The following is a 25,247-nucleotide window of genomic DNA, read 5'->3' on the forward strand; positions in this document are numbered from 1 at the left end:
CCATCAATGTTTGGCTGGTATACAACCACTGGAAGATATTTATGCATGTCTGTGCAGGATACCAGCGTTGTGCACCAGTCACATCTCCCACAGATCTTTGCACATCCAAACAGAGTTAGCAGATGGCTCCTTGGAGACAATGTTACCCTCTGAAGACCTGGCTGATGACATTTGTGAGAAACCCTACAACTGATGAACAGGAAAAGTAAAACCGGAGCCACATGAGCACTAAAGCGATCATTGAGCAAACCATTGGGTTGCTGAATGTGCGATCAGGTACCTGGACAGATCTGGGGGCACTCTTCAGTATCAGTGGCAAGGGTGTCCAGAATGTTGGTGGCCTGTTGTGTCTTTTTTTTATTCGTTCATGAGGTGTGGGCATCACTGACTAGGCCAGCATTTGTTGCCCATCCATAATTGCCCTTGAGAAGGTGGTCTTATACAACATAATGCTGTAGAAAGGATTGGAGCTTCAGGAGGAGGAAGGTGCTAACAGCTCTACATTCTAGAGGAGGACACCGAGATGGCACTCGCTCGCCCAACTGCCAGAAGTGCCCACGACAGACGACAGACTCATGCAGGCACACTTCAGCTAACCTGAAGATATAGTACAAGAATGCTGAACCCACTGCCTGCCTCTCCCACTTGTGTGCCCACTGCCCTGCAAACCCCCCCCTCCCCCGCCCCCCACAACCAAATAGTATATTTCTACAGTCAGATCATTCTTCTATCTCTGTAACACTCTTTGCTTGTCATCCACTCTGGTCATACCATTCTCCTCAAGGCTGATGGCCATTTGGCAGGAGAGAGGCAACAAATGTGGTGAGTGGACAAAGGAGAATTGAAATAAAATTCATAGTTCATTTACATTTACAATCAAATTTTTACGCTGACATACTTGTAAACGTCCCTCTGACACCCTTGTGAAACTACAAAGTCTTCCTCTTTCTTTACCTATTCTAGGTGCTATCCCTGTGAATTCAGCAAAGCTAGAAGCAGGCTTCGCTTACCCCTGTTCTGACAGCAGAGATTATTGTGGCTGAAATTCTCTGGGTTTTGGGCCTGTGAGAACCCTGCCAAAGACTGCCCCACCTGTACCTGTGCACTGGGGCATGGGACAGCAGCTTGTAGGGCTCTGACTGCGGCAGTGGTGGGGGGAGATGAGGAGTTAGAAATGAAATCACCATTAAGCAACGTCTCTACTTCAGTGTCCCCTTTCTCCATCTTCCCTATCGTGGCTGATCCCAGCTTCCCTACTAGCCAAGAGCTGGAGAGCATATTGCTGCACTTCAGTGAGGCACTGAATGGCCAAGGTGTGGCTTTCCTCCATCCTATTTAAACTGTTAGTCTAAATGTTACACTGCTTGTGAGGGCCAGCACACACTCTGTTGCCTGCCACATCTGATGCTCCATGCAGTGACCACTCTTTCTTTGGAGGTACACATCAACTCAAAGGCCCAAGACATCATGGTACTCATGCTAGAGATGACTCCTCTAATCTCTCTCCAATCATGCACAGTGCCTCTGGAAATGCTGACGTAATCTCACACATTTTCCATTGCTGCTCCAGAATTGGCCTCTAAGATCTGTGTCCAACTAACCAGAGCTTGGAGTGTCCTATTCCCTCTAACAGGGACCCTCTACTGTTGTCCCTGTTTTTAACACCTTCTCCTGCTCACTTATGATGTGTAACTCAATATGTGACAACATAGTTACCTGCCTTGAAGACCCCTTCAAGGTATGTGGCTGGGAAACCACAGACAGAATCTTATGCCGGCAATGGGGTCTCTGCCACCAGCTGGAGCCAGCGAGAGCCCCGTAGAACCTCTTTCTGGTAAGGCTGGCCAGTAGTACATGCCAATCAGACGCTTGACAGGCCGCGGCGGGCCTTTCCCTGGGATCAAGACCCAGGGAGCGGAAGTCCGGCCTACCGAAAGTTGCCAGCTAATCAGAGGCCAGAAGTTCTTTTGAACAGCAGCACTGTTGGGGAGACAGTAGCTGCTGCCAGAGTGGCAACCACCTAAAGCCCAGGACCCAGGCCAGAGGTGAGTGATGGTGGGAGGGAGTTTGTGGGGGAGAGGGGAGGGGGGTTTTGGCAGCAAGTGCAGGGGGTGACCCTCAGCGATCACCCCTCCTTCCTGATGCCTGGTCCCTCGATCAAGTAGTGAGTGCCTTTGAATGAGGGAACCCCCTCCTCTCTCCGAGCTGGCAAGGAAAGACGCCAAGATTTGCTTGTTATGCATGCTGCATGGCGAGTTCCCCACTTGCCATTGAGTCAATACCGGTGGCGGTGGGACGAGACCCTTAAAGGCCTCAATTGATAGCAGTGTGGGAAGGCCAGCCACAGGCCTTCCCGCCATGGACTTAATTGGGGTGGAGGCAGGAAGGTGGTGGAGCACTCCCGTCTGATTAAATACCCCACCGCCTTCAAACTCGCCCAGAGGGGAACACAAGATTCCGCCCCATAAGTAGGATACGAATGCCATGGGTGAGGTGAAAAGCCGTGGCAAAGCCTTCTCCACTAAATTTGGGTTCTCAACCCACTGTTGACCTCTTTGATTCTGAATGAGATCAAAGGTAAATATTCTTTCCGATAAGCCCAGATGTCCCACAGGAAGAGCTAAATGACTTTAGTTGCCTTTAGCTGGAGCGATATAGAAGCAGCACCTTTCCACAAATTATTTCATCTAGATTTTACTGCACACCCTTCAACATTTGTATTTAGAATATTTAACTCTCTGAGAGGTAAATTTAACTTGACGGTAACATTATGATTTTAATATAAATTATCCCAAAATTCTTCTATGGCAAAGTGGTTAGAAATCCTAAAATGTGGCAGAGAGTTATTCAAAAATTGTTTTAGATGCTGCTTTTCAGAATGGGCAGATTTTGTTGCAGGACATGCAACTGCTAAGCTGGAGTCCACTGAATGATCTTACAATGATTTTTATTTTCAATTTGTCTTTTGGTGTTACTTAGAAAATCAATGAATTGCTTCCTTACCTATCTCCCAGTACAAGCCGTATTTACTTTGCATTCAATTCCCTGCCCCTCCCCAATAATCAAATCTGAAAAGTATAGCTGCAAATTGATTATTCTATCATCTCTATCAACAGGATCTTGTTCTAACCTCCCCAGTGACCTGACTCTTTGGCTATTTGATTAGTTGTGTGTATTGATTAGGTGACTGCATGAGAAGGCTATTATAATCTGTAAATGCACAGTGACCTGTACATAATACACCCTGATCTACAGATTAAATGATGGCTGCAGTTTTTCCCTAAATTGCCCATTGAGTTAAATGGGGCCCAAATTAATGGATTGGTGAGTTCAGGATTCGCTCCTATCATCTTTAATTGAGGATCCCCAATTATAGGCCTTTAAAAAGTAAAAAAAGAAAAACACCTTGTCACATCTTTCAGAATGTTTCAAATAGAATGAATAAGCTTAAAACACTGTTGCTACTTTGGTCTCTACAGTAAACATTTTACACGTAGTAAGGTCCCACAAACAGCAGTGAAATGAATGACCAGTTAACTTATTTTCTTTGGTTTTGAGAAAAACCCCAAGATTATCAATGCACACTCAGATTTAATGGGTGGAATTTAATCATTTTGGTGGTGGGCCAGTACACTTGCTGGATAGCTGGTGGGGCGGGCAACCCCACTGCAGCCATTCCTGAGATGCCCCATAGGGATTAAGTACCGATTAGGCAGCCCCCTGGCTGCCATTGGGGTTCCCTACTCAGCCAGGGGCAATTTCCACCACACTTCCAGGTGCTGGGCGGATGTCACACCTCCTCGAGCTGTTGACAATCAGAGGCCAGCTGCTCTCCAGTACTGGCAGCATCACCAGGAGTGGTGGCCACTGCCAGTATTGCAGGAGACCTGAGGATGAAGGTCGTTGCTGGAGTGAAGGCGTGTGGGGCAGGATCGCTGGGACAGTCGGGAGACCCGGCGAGTGGGGGCAGGGGGACGGAAGAAGGGTCATTGTAAAGGGCAGGGGAGGGGGATCTTCCTCCAGATGTCTCCCTTGCCACTGCTATGTCCCTCCATTAAGCACAGGATAGCCAAAAATGATAGACCCCTCAACAAGGCTGCATGCACACACACCAAGGTTTACTTGACGGTTTACTCACATGGCGAGTCCCCTGCCTACTGCTGTTTGAATATCTGCGGTGACAATATGAGGTCCTTAAATGGCCAGTGTCAGTCAGTTGATAGTACACTTGCCTCTGAGCCTCAAGTTTATGGTTCAAGTCCCACCCCAGGGCTTGAGTACAAAAATCAAGACTGACACTGCAATGCAGTTCTGAAGGAGAGCTGCACTGTTGGAAGTGCCATCTTTCGGATGAAACATTAAATTGAGGCCCTATTTACCTACTCAGGTGGTTGAAAAAGATCCCGTGGCACTATCTCAAAGAAGAGCAGGATAGTTATCCCCAGTGAAATGAAGAAGAGTGATACTTGACTCGAAAATTTAGCTCTGTTTCACTCTCTCTGCAGATGCTGCCAGACCTGCTGAGTATCTCCAGCACTTTGTTTTTGTTTCAGATTTCCAGCATCCTCAGTAATTTGCTTTTCTTTTAGAGTAATTCCCTGATTCCTAGCCAATATTTATCCCTTAATCAATATCACAAAAAAAACAGATTATCTGGTCATTAACACGTTGCTCTTCGTGGGAATTTGCTATACACATATTGGCTGTCGTGTTTCCTGTATTACAGCAGTGACTACATTTCAAAAATTGCTTCATTGGCTGTAAAGCGCTTTGAGACATCCTGTGGTCATGAAATGCGCTATAAAAATGCAAATCTCTTTTTCTTAAGTGACCACTTAAGGGTCTCAATTGCCTTCTGGGCAGGAAGACCATCCTTAGTCCTTCCCACACCAGGCCTAATTGCAGGGAGGCCAGAGGGCGACGGGGTCTCCATCCAACCTCATTATCTGCACTCCCTCCACCTCCCAGCCTGCCTCTGGAGGGAAGCATTAAATTCCACCCAATGTCTCACCTGAAAGATAATCTATACACCTGACAATGCAACATTCTCAGAGTTCCATATCATGTTGGATTATATATTCAAGTCCTGGACTGAGGCTTAAACCAATGGCTTTCCAGTGCTGGCATGAAGGTCTTATCAGCTGAGCCAAGATGATGATCAAACTAATGTATACAAAATATAGATTTTATTGGTGGTTTCATCATATTGATAAATTTGAATTTGTTGGTCAAACTGGATTTGGTGTTGGCTTCTATCAGTAACAAGTTGAAGTATATTTACTGTAGTTTGCAATTATAGTTCTTTTTTTTTGTTCTTTGTGTCTATAAACCATAGCTTTCAGGTAGTCCAGTTGAGGAAATATAACTGAGCTTGCTCATTTCTGCTTCTGAGTTGTTTATAGCATGTCATTTAATATAGAACTCCCATGTGGGGTCTTTTTTGGCTATCGTCAGATACATTTGTAGTCAACCCACAAGCAAGAAAGCCTTGTTCCTGATTGACACAATGTCCATTTTTGGCCTCCAGCCTTCAGTTATTTTAAATACAATGAGATTTGTTTTTGACCTGAGAAAAGATGTTCATCATAACCAGCAATCATTACAGGCGCCTTTCCACATATTATCACTTTTCATTCTGCACTTATTTTCTAAACTTCCAAAGAGGCTCCAATAGGTTAGGGCTGATCTAATGCACAATATTTAAAGCATTGACTTTCATTTGTTGCCAGGAAAAAAAATCAATCCTTGGGTCTCTTGTAGCCATTACACTGGCAAAGAGATGATGTGGATTTTTATCTGTCAGAGGGTCTATAGAGGATTCATATCTACATTAGGGTGTGTTTACTTTCCAAGATATAAGGCAAGGAAGGAGACAATAAGAAAGGAACCAGTGCTCTACCATTGATTCTCATAATTGCATAGATGGGTTTGTATGCCGGGATCAGACTGGTCTGACTTGTATCCAGACATCCACAAATGGATATGAATGCCCATTATCTGTGTGATGTTTATTCTCCAATATGAGAACAATTGTCAATTGTTGGTATGGGGAAGGAAGTCTCTGCCACTAGCTACCGAATTTAGTTGTTAAACAGCTCAGTTACTCTGAAATCGTAGGCAAGGGAATTATGCAGAATTGTACAAAAGTGGCAGTGGGAAGAAAGAAATTAGAGCTATTATAATATCTCGGGTTGCAGCGTCCCTGACGTTGCACGTGGAAGAATTAGGTCTTAGTTATCAGAATCAAGCCATCCGTTGGGAAACTGCAGATTAGTCAAAAAAATATTAGACAGGCAACTTCATGAGATTGAAACATTACTGGTTCAGCAGTGCGCAGCAAAAGTTATGATCTGAGTTTTTTTAACTTAGAATTTTACGAAGAATTTTAACAAGAACATGTAGAAAGTTTAATACTTCATATAAAATTAATTAAGCTTACCAATAAATTTCTCCATGCCACAGATTTAAGATAATTGGCAAAAGAAGCAGATGGGAAATGAGGAGAATTTTTTTTTTAATGCATTGGGCTTTGATTGCACTGCCTGAAAGAGTAATGGAAGCAGGTTCAATACGAACTTTCGAAAGGGAATTGGATATATTCTTGAAAGGTGAAAATGAAGTAGCACAATGGGAAAAGAGCAGAGAAGAAGGGCACCAACAGAGGATAAACACTAACGGTTCTAGTCTGGAAATGCCAGAAAACATTCAGGATCTGGAGGATCTCAGCTGTCTCCTGCCTAATTATTTAGTATATCTGGCTGAACCAGACTTTGATAACCTTTTGCATTTATTTGACCCTGAGCTGAGCTTCCTCTTCATCACCAAGATCACTTACTTCCACTTTCGTAATATCATCCATGCCTGCTCTGCCTTGCTGCTAAAATTCTCATCCATGCTTTTGTTGCCTCCAGACCAGACTATTCCAATGCTTTCCTGACTGATCTCCCCCCTTCCACACTGCATAAGCTTGAGCTCATAAAAAAATTCTTCTGTTTATATCTTAACTTCATAAAATCCCATTCATCTATCATCCTTGTGTTCACTGAGCTCCATTGGCTCTCTCAATTTTAAAATTCTCATCCTCGTATTCATCTCCCTCCTTCGCCTCATGCCTCCATGTTTTTGAATCTTGTCCAGCCCTACACTCTCTTTTTAACTCTGCGTTCTTCCAACTCTGGCCTCTTTTGCACTCCAATACCTTCTCCACTGCACCACTGGGACTATGCCTTCAGGTGTCTCAGCCCTAAATTCTGGAATTCCCTCCCAAAATCTTCCCTTAAGACACTAGTTAAAACCTAACACTTTGACCAAGGTTTTGGTCACACATCTTAATATCTCCTTATGTTGTTCAGTGTCAATTCTTATCCAATTATCCTGTGAAGTGCTTTGGGATGTTTTACTATATTAAAGGTGCTATGTAAGTGCAAGTTGTTGCTATTGAGACACACCAGTGTCACATCTTATTTGGGTTGTGCAGGAACTGTTGAAATAAGCCAAAATATTTTCTTAAATAGTTTACAAGAATTTTCAACACAAGTATGAAGAAAATATTATCATGCTTGGCATTAACTTTTTAATCTCTACCATAGCACACAGAGAAGAGAAGGTTTCAATGCTGGCTATTGGTGAGTCCTGAGAAGTGTCAAAATGAAGATCTACTAACCATGATCTCTTCAAATTAGCATACTGTGGTGTATCATTTATGCTCGAGCATAGAAAATTGCTGTAAGCAACGCTGACAACATTTTCTCTTTATTTCTTTCCTCTGATTTCTCTTTTCATGCTTTGTTTCTCTTTTATGCTCACCTTCTCTTGCACATGCACGCTCTCTCTGTCTGTCTTTCTGTCTACTACCCAACCTTTTGCACTCATTATCTCTTTTTTAAGAAAAGAAGCATCTTTACTTTCTCAGGGTTGGCGATTGAGGAAGGATATATGACCGGGAATTTTCTCAGGAAAGCTGTTTTGCTTTGTTGGAATTGTGTCAGAAATTGAGATTTTGCTGTTCTTGCAGTGCTTCGGGCAAAGCTATGTTGGTAGATTGGGACTGACGCCTAGGAAATTTGCGGCTTATGTCAACAGATTTCATTGAATAGGTGAACGAAGGAAAAGGAGACAAGTTTTCTCTTTCTATTCCCATTTTTTCTTTCTCTCTTTATCTACTAGTGAGGGAGAAATGCATAATAAAAGAAGATGCACTGAAGAAGGGTTTTATATAAAAAAGTGTCAGATCCATATTGGGGTGAGAAAGAAATGAAAAGGTGAAGGCGAGAAATGCAGAGAAGTGCCAACTCTTTGATAGAGCTGTCCAATTAGTTCCATTCCTTTGTTCATCCTCACAGCTCTGCAAATCGTTCCTTTTTTATGTGTATATCCAATTCCCATTTGAAACTAACACGATCCTTTTCCTTGTAGTTAATTTCTCTCACTTCTCACTTGCCTTTTTTTTAGAAGCAGAACAACACACGATGGTAGGTTGGTGATGGTACTGATCAGGATAGAACAGGTTGTAAGAGCAGCAGTGGAACACACACACACTCAAATGTGACAAATTTGGAGGGTTTGAAAACAGGACATGATTGGCCCTGGGAAAGACTTACTGCCAAGTGCATTTATGAGAGATTGGATCTGGGAGACCTGGGATTCAGGAACATTCGTTAGAACTGGAATTTGGGAGTACTGCAGGGAGGTGAAGAGGTGTAGCCTGCAACCATTGAAGGAAGCAAGAGTTTGAGTCCTGTGAATAGGGCTGGGAATACTTAAGTTTTAGAACACTCTGGACAGGCTAGGGCCGAAGAGAACTCCAGAGAAAGTGGGATCATTGAGTTTCCTGGGACTGCGGTATTAGGGGGAGTTTGGGGTGACCCCAGGTAAGTGTGGAGTTTGGTATTCCTGTTTGGTATCTCGGAGAAGGGGTTTGAGGTGAGGAAAAGAAAGAAAGAAAGAAAAGAAAGCATTTACGTAGAGACTGGGCAGAATTTTATCATTGAATTGATCCAAATAGTGGCTAGAAATGCATGTTGGCAACATGCATGGCCGGCCAGTGGGACTTCTCCCCCAGTTTTACCGGCAGCAGCTCATGAATAAGCTGCTGTTGGGTTTGCCGTCCAGTGCAAGGTGGCTGCCAGCCCAATCAGATGGTCGGCGCCTCAGTAGAGCCACCAGGAGAGGTGGCCACTGCTAAGGTGTGCAGGCGTCCTGGAGCCTACATGTGTTAGAAACTTTAAAAAAACAACTTTAACATTGTCCTGATGGAGGGGACACACCTCTGATCAATTCACTGGGGGCAGGAGTGCAGTTGTGCCTGCCCATAGCCTCTTCCTTCCATACAAAAAACTCCCTGGGCTGCTGCTGGGAGGCTCCCCATATTCAGCTGACGGGGGTTGATCTGCAAGGGGGTCGATCTGCAAGGGGGTCAATGCACTGTTGGCAAAATGTGAGCGGCCTGGTAAAATGGCCTTTGAATATTTAAATTTGTTTCCTGCTTCCTTGGGAGGAAGGACCAGCAGCAGGACTGCATAAGGGAGCTGATCCGACTCATCTCCCCGTACTTTTCCCAGCTGTGGTGCCATAATGCTGCTTTCCATGGACAGGTAAATTTCTCCCTAATGATATGTCTCCAACTATCCAAAACACTTCACAGCTGTATGCAAGTGTTGGAGTGAATTTGAACTCACAAGCTACTAACTCAGGTGTAAGTGTGGCCGCCAAGCCATGAAGACACTAGTTGTTGGGGAGAGTGAAGGGTCAGGTCATATTGGAGCTGCCCAATACTATAAAAAGTGGTAGTGCCATGGGCTAAAAAGATAAGTTGCAGCTCTATTCACAGCACAGATAGTGGCTGTTGTTTCATCTGGAGGACACAAAGCAGGCAAGGAGCTGCAGCCAGAGTGAGAGTACAGAAAAGGTCGTGAACAAAATAGTGATTTCCTACAGTATGGACAGTTAGTTGTTTGGTTGTACAGGACTTGAGTATTGCTGAAAAAAGAGACATGCTGTCTAAGCTTTTCATCTTGCACTCATCAGGATAGATTACAAGATTACTAACAGTAAAGGGAATAACAATTTATGCTGTATGAGAAGAGAGTGCTGATTGGTTGCCAAGCAAGACTTGATCAATTAGAGTCGACCTGCCTGGTTTGAATTTGAACAATAGCTTGGCAGTTAACTGTTCCCATTCTCCCAGCTGCATTCTCCATGGCAATGCCTCTACAAATCAGAGTCCATTTGCCAACCAATCAGCACTCTCTTCTCACGTGGTATTTTGTGATCTTTCCTGATGAGTGCAAGCTGAAAAGCTGGGCGGAATCATCCGAGATTTACAGTAAGTGCGGTAGCAGGTGGGTAAAACAATGTTTCACCCAGCGGCCACAATGGCGGCTTCTCACGCTGTATCGTCCCAAACCCACAGCATTAATTATGCATTTGGGGGAAACACACTGTTTCCATGGCGACAGGCTCAGATTCGACTGCCATACTGTCGCCTTGCCGCTTCTTCAGGCCGGGTGCCACATTTAAAGTACAGCCACACATTCACCTCTCAGTGCTTCCAGCCCAGGACTGCTGAAAATAAGACATGGTCCCGAAAGGCAAGAAGACTTCAGCCCCCAGGTTTAGTGATATCTCCCTTGAGCGCCTTTTAGATGCTGTGGAGGCCAGCTGTGATGTCCTGTGCCCCCGCTCTGGCTGTAGGAGGGGCAGCAGCATTACCACTCTGACTTGGTAGGCGATGGCAGTGGTGATCAGTGCCAACGCTGCACAGAAGAGGTTGGCAAGGCAACAGCGTGGCAGTCAAATCTGAGCCTGTCCGCCATGGAAACACTGTGTTTCCCCGGAATGCAGATTGAGGATGAATGATCTCATCCATGCCGTCAGGTTATGGCAACCATCTCATCACTCTAAATTCACACACTCAAGCCCATTGCACATTCACTGGCATCTCACTCACTGCCAGCTCAAGGGACATCACCACTCACTCCTTCACACACACCCTCACATCTCCATCTGTCCTCATCTGCTCAGACTGCCCCCTCAGCCCTCACCATCTTGAGGCCTCTTGCACAGTGTGCCCCCACACACATCCTGGGATACCCCTCTTCCTCAATACAGCACTCACCCTGCAGCCTCTTCCCTTGCCTGAGGCCACTTCTCCCCCTTCCCCGAGCAAGCCGTAGCCCTGCAGCCATACAAAGCCACCCCCGCCTTATGGTTGATTTGGTAGGTAGAGACCTGACCATGAGCCTCCCTAAAAGTGCTGTGGTGCTGTCTGCGAAGCCAGGTGCTGATGACTGTGAGTGTTGCACAAAGCAAGATAGGCAAACAAACCTCGCTAGGTGCAAGTCACTTATGTGCAGTTGTGAAACACGTCGGCGTACAATCACGCCGACATAGGCGGATGATCCAGCGTCGGGAGTGAGTCCGGCGGGCTGGCCTTATAATGATCTGCGGATGTATTACAATAAGTTTCCTGACGTCCAATGGCTGGAAACGTGGCCCGCCATTGACGGGCTGAGCGGATGATCGCAAACTGGTTTCACGATGTTGTGAAACCGATCTTTGGCCTTCTCGCCACATTGTCTGCTCACATCGCTGAGCATTACCGACACCAGCAGGCACGGAAAATTCCGCCCAGCATGTTTCTTTTTTCGGCAATACTCAAGTATGCACAGTCATTAGACCCTGTAGGAGAACCACAATAAGTAATGGAAAGGAATCACCAGCTGAAAAATGCAGTGACAGAGGGTTGGTCTATGGGACAAAGCCTATTGGATGCGTTTTCAACAGGACTCGGCAGTTTTATATTTATGCAGCCATTTTTAGCAATTGCAGTGAACGTGCATTTCCAAAGTGCTATGGACTTGTGCATTAATTTTCTAGTTGAAATATTAATTTTCCCTTGTTGCTGCAGAACTTTCCCTTCTGCCTTGCAGATGTGGCTTTATATTAAAGTTCTCTCTCTGGGAGTTCAGGAATGATAGTATGATGTATCACTATCTCTGCCTCATGAATTCTGAAAATCATCTATCCTCAGTATAAGGAATACACCAGGTTTGGCTCATGGAAACCTGCCTCTCCCTAGTGTACATGGTGACATACTCAAATTTGATGCATTTCTCTTTCTGCCTGTGCTTGCACTTCTGTGTGAGCGTTCATTTCCTGACTCTCTACACTTCCTAATGTAGAGACACATCACAAATTCATGAGATGGGTAACGTAGGTACGGTTATGTTACTGGACCAGTAATCCTGAGGCTTGGATAATAATCAAGAGAACATGAGTTCAAATCTCACCATGGCAGTTTGAGAATTTGAATTCAGTTTTTTTAAAACAAATCTGAAAATAAAAAGATTGTGTATTAAGAGTGACTCTGAAGATGTCAGGTTCTCATAAAAGATTAACTTCTCAAAAAATAGTTTCAAGAACGTGGCGCACCACAACCTCCTTAAGGGCAATTAGAGGTGGACAATAAATGCTGGCCTTCCCAACAATGCATTCATACAGCGAGTAAACAGAAAAAATGTCTTTTAGGAAAGGAAATCTCTATTTTTACCTGGTCTGTGACACCAATCCCGCACCAACATGATTGATTCTTAACTGCCTGCTGAAGTGGCCTTGCAAGCCACTCAGTTGTATCAAACTGTACCACCTCTTTCTCAGGACAACTGGGGATGGACAATGACAACCAACCTTGCCAGTGATGTCCATATCCTAGGATGTGGGATGGTTGCAGCAACATCGAATTTAACCTGGGGAAGGGTGTAATTAATCTCAAAATCATCTTTGGAGGTGGGACTGGGCCACATTGAGTGAGTCAGAGTAAAGGAATCAGAGCTACACTGATATTCAAAGAAACCAATTAGACTCTAAAAATACTTCTGGTGATTGCATAGTGGTTTGGTTTCATTTTTGTTGAGATGTCAAGTCTGTATTCTGCAGTGCTACTTAGGTAGTGTGCTCTCAGGGTGGTGTCAATGAGACAATTAATAGAAATCCTCCATGTCTCACAATTAATATGAATAGAACACACACTTCTTGATCTTTTGCCTTGTACATCTGAGATTATCAAGAACTTTTAATTGAAATGGCATTGTGCAACATTCGGCAGTGCTTTTATTGCCTCTAATTCTTTTCAATTTCTGAAAGCTTAAATTACCCAATGGCTACATGGCTGCAGCCAAGAGAACCTTTTCTCTCTTGAATATTGCTGAAAAGAGAGATATGTTGCAGAAACTTTTCATCTTGCATGGGAGCTTGGGGAGCCTGTAGTTCCCCTTTGCTTTCTCCATGGCAACATCTTGGCCAATCAGAGTCCACTTAACAATCAATCAATGCCCTTTTCTCCTGTAGTATAAATTGTTGTGATCATTTGAAATTTGGTGTTATTGCATTTATCCTGATGAGTGCAAGATGAAAAGCTTCGGGAACATGTCTCTCCAGCAATATTCAAGTTCTGTACTACCAGGTGACTTTTTCTCACTTCTTCCTGCCCTCCAAAAAAAGCTATTTATGCAAATTCAGATAGTAGGATCAGTAATTGGCAACAAGTCCAATTTGCTGAGAAGAAAATCTTTAATTATTTTTAAACATTAACTAGAGAAGTCATTAGATAGCTATAAAAGGTTTACACATTTTAAAGGGTGATTTGTTATAAACAAAGAATGTAAAGCTAGTAGCTCTTTGTATTGGTTTCCCATCCTGCAAATATATTAGGTTGAAAATTCTTATCCTTCTATTTAAACTCCTCCATGGACTATTTGTGTTATGTCTTCTTTTATCACTTTGCTTAAAACTCATCTCTTTCACTGAGTGTTAATTCAACCCTGCCACTATTTCTTTTCTTTGACTCGGCGTCCATTTTCTTCATTTAGCATATTTTTCTTAAAGATGCTTTATAAATTAAAATTGTTATCCTTCTGCATCCCCCCTTCCTCTGCACGCATGCAGCTTATATTTATACATATATAACGTGTATGCATGTATGCATAATGTGTGTGAGTATATGTATGTAATATATAATATAAATAAATTGTATACTATATATGGCAATTGTGTAGTTAACTCATTATGGACTACTTGAAATTAAGATTGGGGAATGTTTCTTCACAAGTTTAAAGAAGGTGGTGAGAAGAACAGATAATACTTGGGAGTGCTTTTAACACTGTTCCACTTGACTTTGCCACATATATCTTTTTTAGATTTCTCAAAAGTAACTACATGATTTTTTAGTCATACTCTTTGTATGCGTATATTGACTCAGGGAATGTAGTCACTGCTGTATCAGTTGAGCTTCAAATGTTCATTGATTTTACAATATGTGCACAAATTCTAGCAATAAAATTTCTGTAAATTTTTATGTGGTAACATTTTTAAATAGACCTAGGCCATGCATATATATATAAAATTAATTTATCAATGGACAGGAGAGATATATTATGTTATGTCTTGCGAAATGGTATTGCAGTTCTCAAAGAATTAAGATAGGAATTGACTGATGGACCATCTAATAATTGGAGTAATAAACCTGTGAGCATAAATACTGTATGCCATCTGATTCTGATTGAACCAGACTAAGTATCTTTTAATGTATTTCTATACCCAGCCTTGTCCTGTTTCTACCACTGGTCCCTAAAATTGCCACTACTTTTTGTAAAGTTGCCATATAAATATGTAAATAATTATTATTTCAGAATTGTATTTTAATAGGAGTCAACTGGCAGTGTTCCTGTCTATCTATTCAATGGCAAAATTTGTTTAATTCAGACAAGTAAATATTAAATAGTCAATTAGTTGCCGTTTATGTGGCATTCATGTCATCATGCCAAAATTTCAGAGTAAACAAAAGAAATAGGAGCAGGAATTTGGCCCCTTGAACTATCCTGCTATTCAACAAGATCATGATCTAACTCAACTCCACCTTTCTGTACTATCCTTATATCCCTTAATTCCCTTAGAGCTGGTTAGACTTTTGGGCACTGTCCTGAATATACTCAACGACTGAGCACCCATAGGTCTCTGGGGCAGAGAAGAAATGATTAGGCAAGATCTTGAGCTTAGACTTCTATTTTGGCCAAAAAATGTAACCGAGCTTTCAATATTGATTAAGAAAGGCCTCACCATATTCAGGTGAGAAGGCAACTGCCCTGTAACTGGCTTAACACACCTTTACTACGCAAATCTAGCCCTTCAGCTGGTTGTAGGACTTTGCTGCACAATTCAGGAGCAAATGGGTGGTGTTTGCGCTACACAAGTTGTGCCAGGTCTTTTAGTCTGAATAGGACAGCTGGAAGATGGGTTAAAAAAGCCACAAAACTTTATTAATGTCATAGTTTTGTGGAGCTAGAGAGAATAGGAATGCTCCTTCTGGCTCCACAGAAAGCTGTGGTCCGCTGGCTGCCTGGGCTTGCTGCCTTTGGTTTTGCCATTCCTAAGATCTGCCTGCTTGGTGCCAGATGATATTCCTCAAATTTTAACTAGCGATCTACATGCCCATTTGGTGCTTGCAGCTTATATTTTGCTTTCAGATAACGCTTGACACTGAATTTGGCTTGGTTTGCAGAGAAATCATTATCGCTGTGCCAACCTGCCACTTGTTTTGGTTGCATGCCATGTTTCTCCTCTGACTTTTCAGTACAAATACAATTTTCATCTTATTGCCATTGCTTTTCATCATTTTATGTTAAAATGTTCTGTTGAGCAATTAGGGTCAGGAATTCCCACCTTTATTTTGTTCATAAATTAGTTGACATCCACAGTCTAGAAAATTGAGTTGTTTTATGCTACAGCAGGTAAATAACTTCAATATTTCTGTGCAGAAGTATTTCTGTTGTACAAACCATAGTTACTAGGAGCAGTGTGTCCAAAGTATGACTTAAGGGTCAATGTGATCTATTAGGTCTGTGTAGAGGTACAGTCCCCGAGGTTGAGGACTGCAAAATCATGCCTGAGGCCATGCTTATAGCGTTTGTATTTTCAACACTTTGCTTTGTTTTGCTTGAGTTTAGACTTACTAGCAATTTGCAAAGTGCTGTTGCCTAATTGGTGGAAAATACCTACATTAGAACGCCTTGATCTGTAGATATCAATGTATGCATGTTAATAGACATTGATTTAGTATAAAATTTTACATATGGCCCACAAGGTTCTAAGATTTGCAACTAAGGAAGTCAAAAGAACTTGGACACTCCTGTTCCAGGAATGGAAGAAGTATCCCTTCACTCAAAATCCATTGTATATTCACTTTGGAAAGCTTGATCTTTCTGTCATGAGAGATTGGAGTAAGTATTGTTTTGATAAACATAGGGCTGTAGCTGTAAGAATAAACCTGTGTAAGATCACATGATCTGTGTAAACCAATGAGTTAGCAGCACAGGGAACCTCTAGGACAGAGTTCTTCTATAGTTACAGAGTTGGATGCACACATGTAACTGCTGCTGCTGTCTTTTAAATTAAGTTCAATGTTTACACCAAGAAAAGCTGCCTGGAAAATCAACTCTATAACAAACTGGTGATGAGGATACATCAGATCTTGTATGTCCCTCGCCCAGTGATTGTGAGTATCTAAGATAATTAAAAAGAAAGGAAGATATACTCAGCCGAGATGCCACGGTTTGGCAGAATTGATCTCTTTGAACCAGCCACAGACGACTGTTCTCATATATAGAATGTCTTGCGCTCTACTTTCAAGCCAACAAAATCATGGGGGAGGAAAAGAGGAGAGTGATTCTCCTGAGTATTTGTGGGAGCAAAACCTACAGTTTAATTCAAAGCTTGACGGCTCCAAGTGCCCCACATTCGAAGACCTTCAATAAATTAGTAGACTTCGTTAAGCGACATTTTCAACCCAAGCTCTCAGTCACAATGCAGAGGTTCAGATTCAATCTGGGGAAACCATTGTTACCTAAGTGGAGAAATTAAAACAACGTGGAGAAGTTAAAACAACTAATGGAATATTGTGATTTCAGTGAAACCCTGAATGCTATGTTCAGGGATCGTTTGTTCTGTGGCGTGCAAGAGAATGCTATTCAGTGAAGATTGCTGGCTGAAGTGGATCTTGATTTCAAGAAAATGTTAGAAATAGCGCTTGCGATGGAAAGCGCTGTAAAGGATTCACAAGCGATTCAAGGTGCACAAAGTGGGACCGTTTTCCCAGTTGGCTGGGAGTGGTCAGCCGAAGGTGGTATGTAAAGCCGGGACTCTGCCACAAAGCGGGAAACAGTCCCCGCTAACCAAACGTCTAGAGGAAACAGGTTTAGCAGCAAATTTGAAAATTAATTTTTATCAACATGGAAACAATGGTACTCATAATAATTGGCAATTTAAAAAGGTGGAGTGTTACTTTTGTCACAAAAGTGGTCAGACATTGAAACATTGCAAAGTGAGATTAAAGCAAGCTTCCAGGCAACAAATGAAGCCCAATGAAGTGTATATCATGGGAGAGCAAGAAACAACCAATTCTGACCTTTAACCCTTATTCAACATGAAAGTTGGGAAGACAGAGCCAATACTGTCATATTGCAAGTGAATGGTAAACCTTTACAAATGGAAGTAGATGCAGGTGATTCTACCACTGTAGTAGGAGAACACACTTTCAGATATTTAAATAAAGGTGCTCAGCAATTAAATTTGGAACAAACCTCTGCCAAGTTGAAAACATACACAGGCGAAGAAACCCAGGTAAAAGGCATCACCAGAGTAACTGTTTATTATAGACACCAAACAGCGCAACTACCAGTGATGGTATTAGAAGATACAGGGCCAAGCCTTCTAGGTCAAAATTGGTTGAGGGAAATTAACCTTGATTGGCCAGAGAGATTTCAAAAGGAAGCAGGAAGAGTTCCTGAGTTGGAAAAGGAACGAGGCAAGGAACTTCAGAAAGAACTTGGGGAGTCCAAGGACTGCAACAGGATAAAAAAGGTGTGTGTAACCATTCAGCAACCTGAAGAATTGAAGACTATCTTAAACAATGACATGGAAGAACAGCAGAAGAAGCTCAAGGAGACTCTGCTAAATTACAGAATTCAAAATGAAGTGAGTGAGTTTTGCAAAGAAAAGGAAAACCTGTTGGAAGACCTTCATACACTACAAGGATCCCTCAGGTCAATGTTTGTGCCTCTGGAAAATTATGAAGAGAAACAGGAAGAATTTAACATCACTCTGAACAAACTGAAGAACCAGTTGACAGAAAAGATGCAGCAATGTTCAAGGTCCCAGGAGGAAGCCAACAGACACGAGAAGGAGACAGAAGAGCTGAAGAATCACATAACTGAAGCTAAAGAGGCTTTGAAAGCAAAAGTCGTAGAACTTTTCAAGATATGAGTAGATAATGAAATCAACTACTAAGCTAAGACAAGTTGCGATTTCTCTGAGAGAAGTCTGGACGACAATGAAGTAAAAAAAAACTGAGACTAAATTCTGTGGTAGAAAGACAAAGATACATAGGAAAAGGGTGCAGAATTATTGATGAGATGCCATCTTTGAACAAGACTAAGCCTGATACTTCCCAATTTGGAGGGGAAGGTGGGGAAAAGTCAAGGGAACCAAAGAGTGTCTCATGTTTTGCATAGTCATGAGCAATAGTTTACTTTTGGAGAAGCAGTATATGTAAGGAATTCCGGTGGAGGACTAAAGTGGTTACCTGGTAAAGTAAGCTGTATGACCAGACCACTGTTGTACCATGTGGAGGTGGAGGGCTGGATTATCCGTAAGCACATGGACCATTTAAGAAGAGGGGGCATACCCCAACAAAATAATGTTCCACCTGTAATAATTGTTGAACCTGTGGTTCCTATTGAAGTTGTTCAACCAAGGATAGACATGCCCGATGTTTCTGTCGGAGTGGAAGACACTGAGCTGCCTGTGCCTAATGAGGTACCTGATGTTAATGCGGTTCCATAGCACGTGGTTCCTGTCAAAGAGTTGGGATGGGGAGCTATGATGTTCCACATGGATCAGGAAACCATCTGAAAGATTGAACTTATAATTTCATGACCTGTGTAAATAGCATGAGATAAATATCCTTGTAAATACAAAGTGTACAGAAAAGTTAAACGGGGAGGAATGTAATAATTATAGTTTTGATAAACATAGAATAAAACTGTTGTAAGATCACATGACCTGTGTAAATCAATGAGTTATCAGCACGGGGAACCTCTAGGACAGAGTACTTCTTTAGTTATAGAGTTGGATGCACACATGTAACTGCTGCTGCTATCTTGTAAATAAAGTTCAATGTTTCCAACAAGAAAGATTGCCTAGAAAATCAGCTCTATAACAGAGATGTGCATGAATGTGGAGCACTGTGCTTCCAAAGATAATTTGCTTAAAATGTTCGCCATGCATCACTCCTATTAAAATTTGCTGTGGCCCTTTATTACACCTATTTTGCTTTTTGTGCTTGGTCTATCTTTTCCTACCTCTCCCCGTAAATAAAATATTAGACCGAATTTTGCAGTGGTAAAGATGGTGAAACTGTCAGTGTTTGCCATCGTTACTCCACTGAAACCGACCACAACTTCAGGAGTCTGCACTTGCACAGAATAACGCGGAAAGCCGAATGTAGCTGTCAGTGATTTTACTCTTCTCTAGAAAGTGCAGTGATGAGACAACCCAGACTACAATCAATGGAAAGTCTGTGAACTGATGAGAACTTCCACTCTTGTGCTGTTAGTCTCACTGTAAAAACCCTTGGAAAAAGTTACACCTTGTTGAGTGAGGTGTAACTGAGTTTTCGATGGTGTGCTAAGTTCATCATTTCTGATAACCACTTTAACTGAACCTGAAAAGTTAATTTAAATATCTGTGGAAAGTCTATTTTTTCCATTATGATAAAAATCCATATTTTTAAAAGAACAAATTTCTTTCTTTTTAAAGTTGTTTACTGTTGGATTAAAGTAGAAACTAAACTAATCGTAATAATTTATTTTGCTATCTGAAATTTAAAATTAAAAGGAGAGATTCAGCGCTTTAACCTCCCTGGTTTGCTGTCTGTGAGAATACTTAAATATGTTTGGTTCCTCCTCATTGACGTTATTGCTACTGCACACCTGGATCCTCTTGACTTGGTGTCAGATTTAAGCTGCCATTAGGAAAGGGAAGGTCCGCGTCACGGAGATCACTGGATCTTTGTGGGCAGCTTTCTGTGAAGTCAGTGGCAAGTGCCAGTGCTTCACTGTTGACTGCAAAATCTGGGCCAATATTCCCTTAGATTTCATTTCTAAATATAAACATCCTTTTTAACTCGTATTTTGTTCAAGAAATAATTATAGCCATTTATTCCAGTGAAATAAATAGTTGCATTTTCAACTAAATTAATTTATGCTACAGTTCATTGAAGCTAATGTACTAAAGCTAATATTGAAGATTGATTTTAATATGTAGTCAGATTCACTTAAATGTACAAGTGTATTATAATCCTAGTGTTGACTAAAGGAATCCTAATATATTTGATTTACAGGCCTTTCTATATATTCAGTAATGCACCGGCTAATTTTGGTGATATTTTATTACCTCTACTCCTCACTCAACAACATAGCCAACTGTCTACCCACCAATTGTTAGTACACCACAGAGCTTGATGCTGTTCTGGCTGAGGTCAAGCGCTCAAATACTAACCTCTTGAGGGCTTTTCTATGTGTTGCCAGTGTACTGGTAAAACAGACTTTAAACTCTTGTCAGTGCAGTTACTGGTGCATGCATCATAGTCCCACTCAAATAAACCTGTCACAACATAGACTCACCGGGTAGCAAAGAGTACAAGGGCAGGCCTCTAGCTTTTATTCGAGCAGCACTAAACGTGCACAGAGTACGCAATTATTTCAGCATTATTGAGCAAGCCTGAGGACCTGAACCTCTGCTACATCAGATTTTCTTTAGTAATTTGCTGAAGTACCGCTAAGGACACTCTGAGGGCTTTGAATAGTGACTGCAGTCAGGTTTCTTTCTGGGTTATTTAATTCACTTTTCTCATATGTTAATTCTTATGTAGTGGATGCTGAGAAGGTGGTTTTTGTAATAACTGCCCATTTCTTTAGAAATTTTCTTTTTGGAGGTGGGGGATTGAGGCCTATTTTTGTTAGTGTCTTAAGACTTCCTTCAGTAAGGTGCTTTTTGTTTCAATTAGAGTATTTTGAATTTCATAGTATTTGAATAGTATTCAGCAGTCATAGAGTAGTTGGCTCAAATTTACTGGAATCTTCCTTTAATTTTAGTTTATCTGCTGTGTTTTGCATGACTAATGACTTTCATTTTTTAAATTAAGTTTCCAGTCTTTTCATTTTTAATCTTGAGTCTTTTGGTGCTTTTAAAACTACATTGTTTTTCCACAGTCCTACAATTTTAAACTAGCTACATGAATTACAAATCCAAATCAGACTCCCATGATCTATGTATCTATTCTAGCTTAGCCATGAGTTTGAAGCATCTGGAAATTGAAATTCAAAATATTATAAATGTTTATAGGGTTGGGAAAAAGGATATCCAGAGCACCCACCATGCTTGCCTAGACCTAAAGTTTTAGGGTTATTTAACTTGTTAAAAATGTAGCTTCAGGTTCTTTACAAAACTGGCATTCCATTTACTTTACAGAACATCTGCATTTGTCTCAGTTGGATCTGTTTGTGTGATTATGTATTGATGGGTATGGGTATTCGACCATTAAAAAGGCATTTTTCTCCCCTAACTTTCAATTGATTATTAAAAGGAGGTAGTAGTATAGCTTCAATTGTATACTTTAAAAAAAAAATAGTGATCCAGAATAACAGACGTAGTGTGAACGCACAGTTTTGAATTGCCATAAACAACATGCAATATCTGCATGCAACGAATATTTGTAAATGGACACTTGGGCCTCACTATTAAACCACCCCCATATCAGGCAGGAGAGGGTCGGGGTGATAATTCAAAATCCTGGAAACCGTTCCTAACCTGCAATGTGTGTGCCCTTGTCATTTTTATGGAATACTTAATTAACATATTCAAGCCAAAGCTTCCACCATGCAATTGGGAACCTGATTTAAATTTAATAGTGCCGTGATTGTTCCCAGGGCTTGGGAAACTTGGCAGTAAAAGAGAGGTGAGAGAGAGCTGCCGGCTTAGGAATTTTAATGCCTTTTACAGCTCTCCTTTTGGTTAAAGTGGAGCAGGAGTGCTTCTCTGGCCTATTCAGATAGTCTATGGCCTCCCCTTTACTGATCTTGGCTTATCTCGATCCCCGCCAACCCCACTGCGATCATTGATCGCCCCTACTCCTCTTGAACCAAATCTCTCACTCCCTTTCTTCTGATTGCCCTCTCTTGTCCCTCCTAATCCCCACTCCTACCGCATCCTGGTCTCTCGCTCTGAATTGACTGATTTCCTTTCTCTTCTGCCACACTGTTCTCTGTGTTCCCCCCAACTAAGCCCTGGGGCAAAATATTGAGCTCGGCAGGCGAGTGCATGCCAGACCCGGCCGAGCATAAAATGACGCGCGATGACCTCGGGCCAGCGTCCTGACATCATCGTGTAGTCCCGCAATATTTTGTTCGGCAGGCGCACACCAGAGTTGACAGTGCGCCCGCCGACAGTTAAAAGGCCTATTAGGGCCATTAAAAAGGTAATTAATTTCAAATTTACGCTTACGATTGGCGGGCAGGGGAAAATGCCAAATGGCCTTTGCACTTTTTAGGAAACCTCATCCAAGGGCGGGATGAAGTTTCCTAAAGCAAATAAAAATAAAACAAAAATTTCTCACTTGAATTAATAACATGTCCCTGCTCATGTGACAGAGTCACATGAGAGGACATGTTTTGTGACATTTTTATTCTCTTCATTTTTTTTTTAAAGCAGTGCTTCATCTCCCTGAGGCAGGTCCGTACCTTAGGGAGATTGAAGGACTCTTTCATGCACATGCGCGAAGTTCGCGCTAGGCCCGCTTGCCCTCCCCTCTCCCGCACAGGCAGCACTCAGCATTGCCGCTTGCGTTCCACGCTGGGCGGCCTTAATTGGCCAGTCCGCGTAAAATCACGGTGCGGTGCCGATCGTGGGTGGCGGTCAGCTTCCCGGCTGCCCCCGCCAAGCATCTCTGCCAAGGGCAAAATCCTGCCCCTGATCTCTGGCTCTCACCTTCCCAATTGCTGAGGACCATTCCCGAGGTTTCCTGGCTATGGTCTCTTGCCATTGGTTTTCCTGCCCAGCAGCCCACTAGCCTATCAATTTGGCTGGCAGCCAGGTGGAAAAAGGGAAAAAAAATAATAAGGTCCTCCTATTAAATTTGGCATGACTTCCATGTCCCCAGCCTTGTGAGGTTCCCCCCACACCCACCCCATAAGTATCGGGGCCTAAGTCTGTAAGAAAGTGGGAAAGGCAATAATAGAGACATTGCTGCTTTAATTGCACAAATACATTTTTTAGTAATTATGCAAGTGATTTTCTAATTTTGTGTACTTTATCTAACTTCTTCATGCATTGTGTTCATACAAGTTAATTTTTCCACAGCAGCAGCAACAGCTACAGGCCCAACACCTATCCCATGGTCATGCACTTCCAGTACCTCTCACCCCACATCCGTCTGGACTCCAACCCCCAGGAATCCCGTCAGTTGGAAGCAGTGCAGGACTATTGGCATTATCAAGTGCTATGAAAGATGAGAAAAAGCACCATGACACAGACCACCAAAGAGGTAAACAATACTTGAATCTACAATTCATTTAACATTGGTAATTTAGAAATGGGAACTTGGTTGTTAATCTCTTCTCTCTTTAGGAACATAGGAACAGGAGTAGACCATTCAGCCTCTCAAGCCTGTTCTGCCATTCAATTAGATCATGACTAATCTGGATCTTATTCACCTCGGTTCCATCCCCTTAGTATCCTTGACTAACAAAAATCAGTCAACTTTGCTTTTAAATATTTCAATTGAAACTGTGATTCTTTCCCTTCTGTTACGATTCTGTTAGGGGCTGTTAACATTTAAAGAGAAATTTGAACACCCAGTAATCAACTGACAGGATTATGCCACAAGATTTCACATTTTTTTAAACAAAATAAACTTTATTGTATATAAGAATCAAGCAAAGCAAACACTGTAAACTTAACACTATAATGTCTAATTACTTATGCTATGAACTCAGTTCTACTACTTACTTCTTCACAAGAACTCCCTTATACATTACGAAGTCTTGATGGTTCATGCACTTCTTAGGGACCAACCCAAAAGGTATGCCATAGCCCTCTGGAGTTTACTTTAACTCTTCTAAGTGTTCCAGCTGTCCTCTGAGGTAAGATCCTGTGTGGGTCCACCCATTAGCTTATAGGCTATGCAACCCTTCACCTTTTCTTTACAGACCTCATGATTGTGGATGCCTCAGCTCCTTGTTGCCGGTAGATACCCAGCTTCTCACATCTTCCTAGCTGATCTCCTGACTGTTTTCTGCCACAGGCTCTGTGAGGATCATTGTAGATTTCTTCCATTAGCTGCGAGCTAGAGCAAAGTTTTCAGCTGCTTTTCCCTCACAAAATCCAAACTGAACTCCTTGCTTCTTTCAACAAACACACATAAGTTATTTTGTTTAATGTATCTTCTACCCCCACAGCTCATCTCTATAATAATGTGGCATGCTCTGGGATCGTCTCAAACAGAAATATAAACAAATTATTTTATCTTCCACACAACTCTTTGATTCTGCAACCTGTCTGAATAATTTCTATCTCTAATGGAATTTCACAAATCTCTTTCCCAGAATTGCTTGCCAGAATTGCTTATTTTATGGAGATAATGATAGAGACCCTGGTTCTACCCAGAGGTCTAGAAATGGGACACCCATTGTTTTTTTTCATTATCAGCTCTGACCCTGTAAGATAAACAATGGTTAATTAAAACTAGACTTGTTTGATATGCCTTTAGATTAGGGTTGTTTATCACTTCCTTAACCAGGTTTTTCAATTTACCTCACATTTAAAACTTTAATTCCTAAAACTAAAATTATATTTATTCTAAAACATATGAATTATGAACCAGATTTTTGCAACACTTTACATTTCTTCGGTCTAGTTCTTGAGGTTAAAAGCTAGCTTTTTGAAGTTGTAATATATTATTTTTATAAAAGGAGCCCAAGATATGGAAGGTCATGCTGAAAAAAAACATTTGAGTAAGTTTGAAATAAAGCAAAACTGGAGACCATCAATATAAGGTAGTCACCAAGAAATCTAAGAAACTTCTTCATCCAGAGAGTGATGAGAATGTGGAACTCTACCACAGGGAGTACTTAAGGTGA

General features: G+C 41.9%; 1 protein-coding gene across 6 annotated transcripts in view; it reads left to right on the forward strand.

The window, feature by feature from the left end:
* Positions 1-25,247, forward strand: part of LOC144696310 (transducin-like enhancer protein 4) — a 213,037-nt gene that overhangs the window by 102,692 nt on the left and 85,098 nt on the right. For 3 of the 6 annotated variants that reach the window (XM_078567535.1, XM_078567540.1, XM_078567567.1), the window contains 2 exons: positions 7,590-7,625; positions 23,473-23,653. In XM_078567535.1, coding sequence (XP_078423661.1) covers positions 7,590-7,625; positions 23,473-23,653 — 217 coding nt within the window. Of the gene's footprint in view, positions 1-7,589; positions 7,626-23,469; positions 23,654-25,247 lie in introns of all 6 variants that reach the window. The other 3 variants (XM_078567547.1, XM_078567561.1, XM_078567553.1) reach the window with 2 other exon arrangements.

This window comes from Cetorhinus maximus, chromosome 2 (assembly GCF_964194155.1).
Source record: "Cetorhinus maximus chromosome 2, sCetMax3.hap1.1, whole genome shotgun sequence".
Lineage (NCBI taxonomy): Eukaryota > Metazoa > Chordata > Chondrichthyes > Lamniformes > Cetorhinidae > Cetorhinus > Cetorhinus maximus.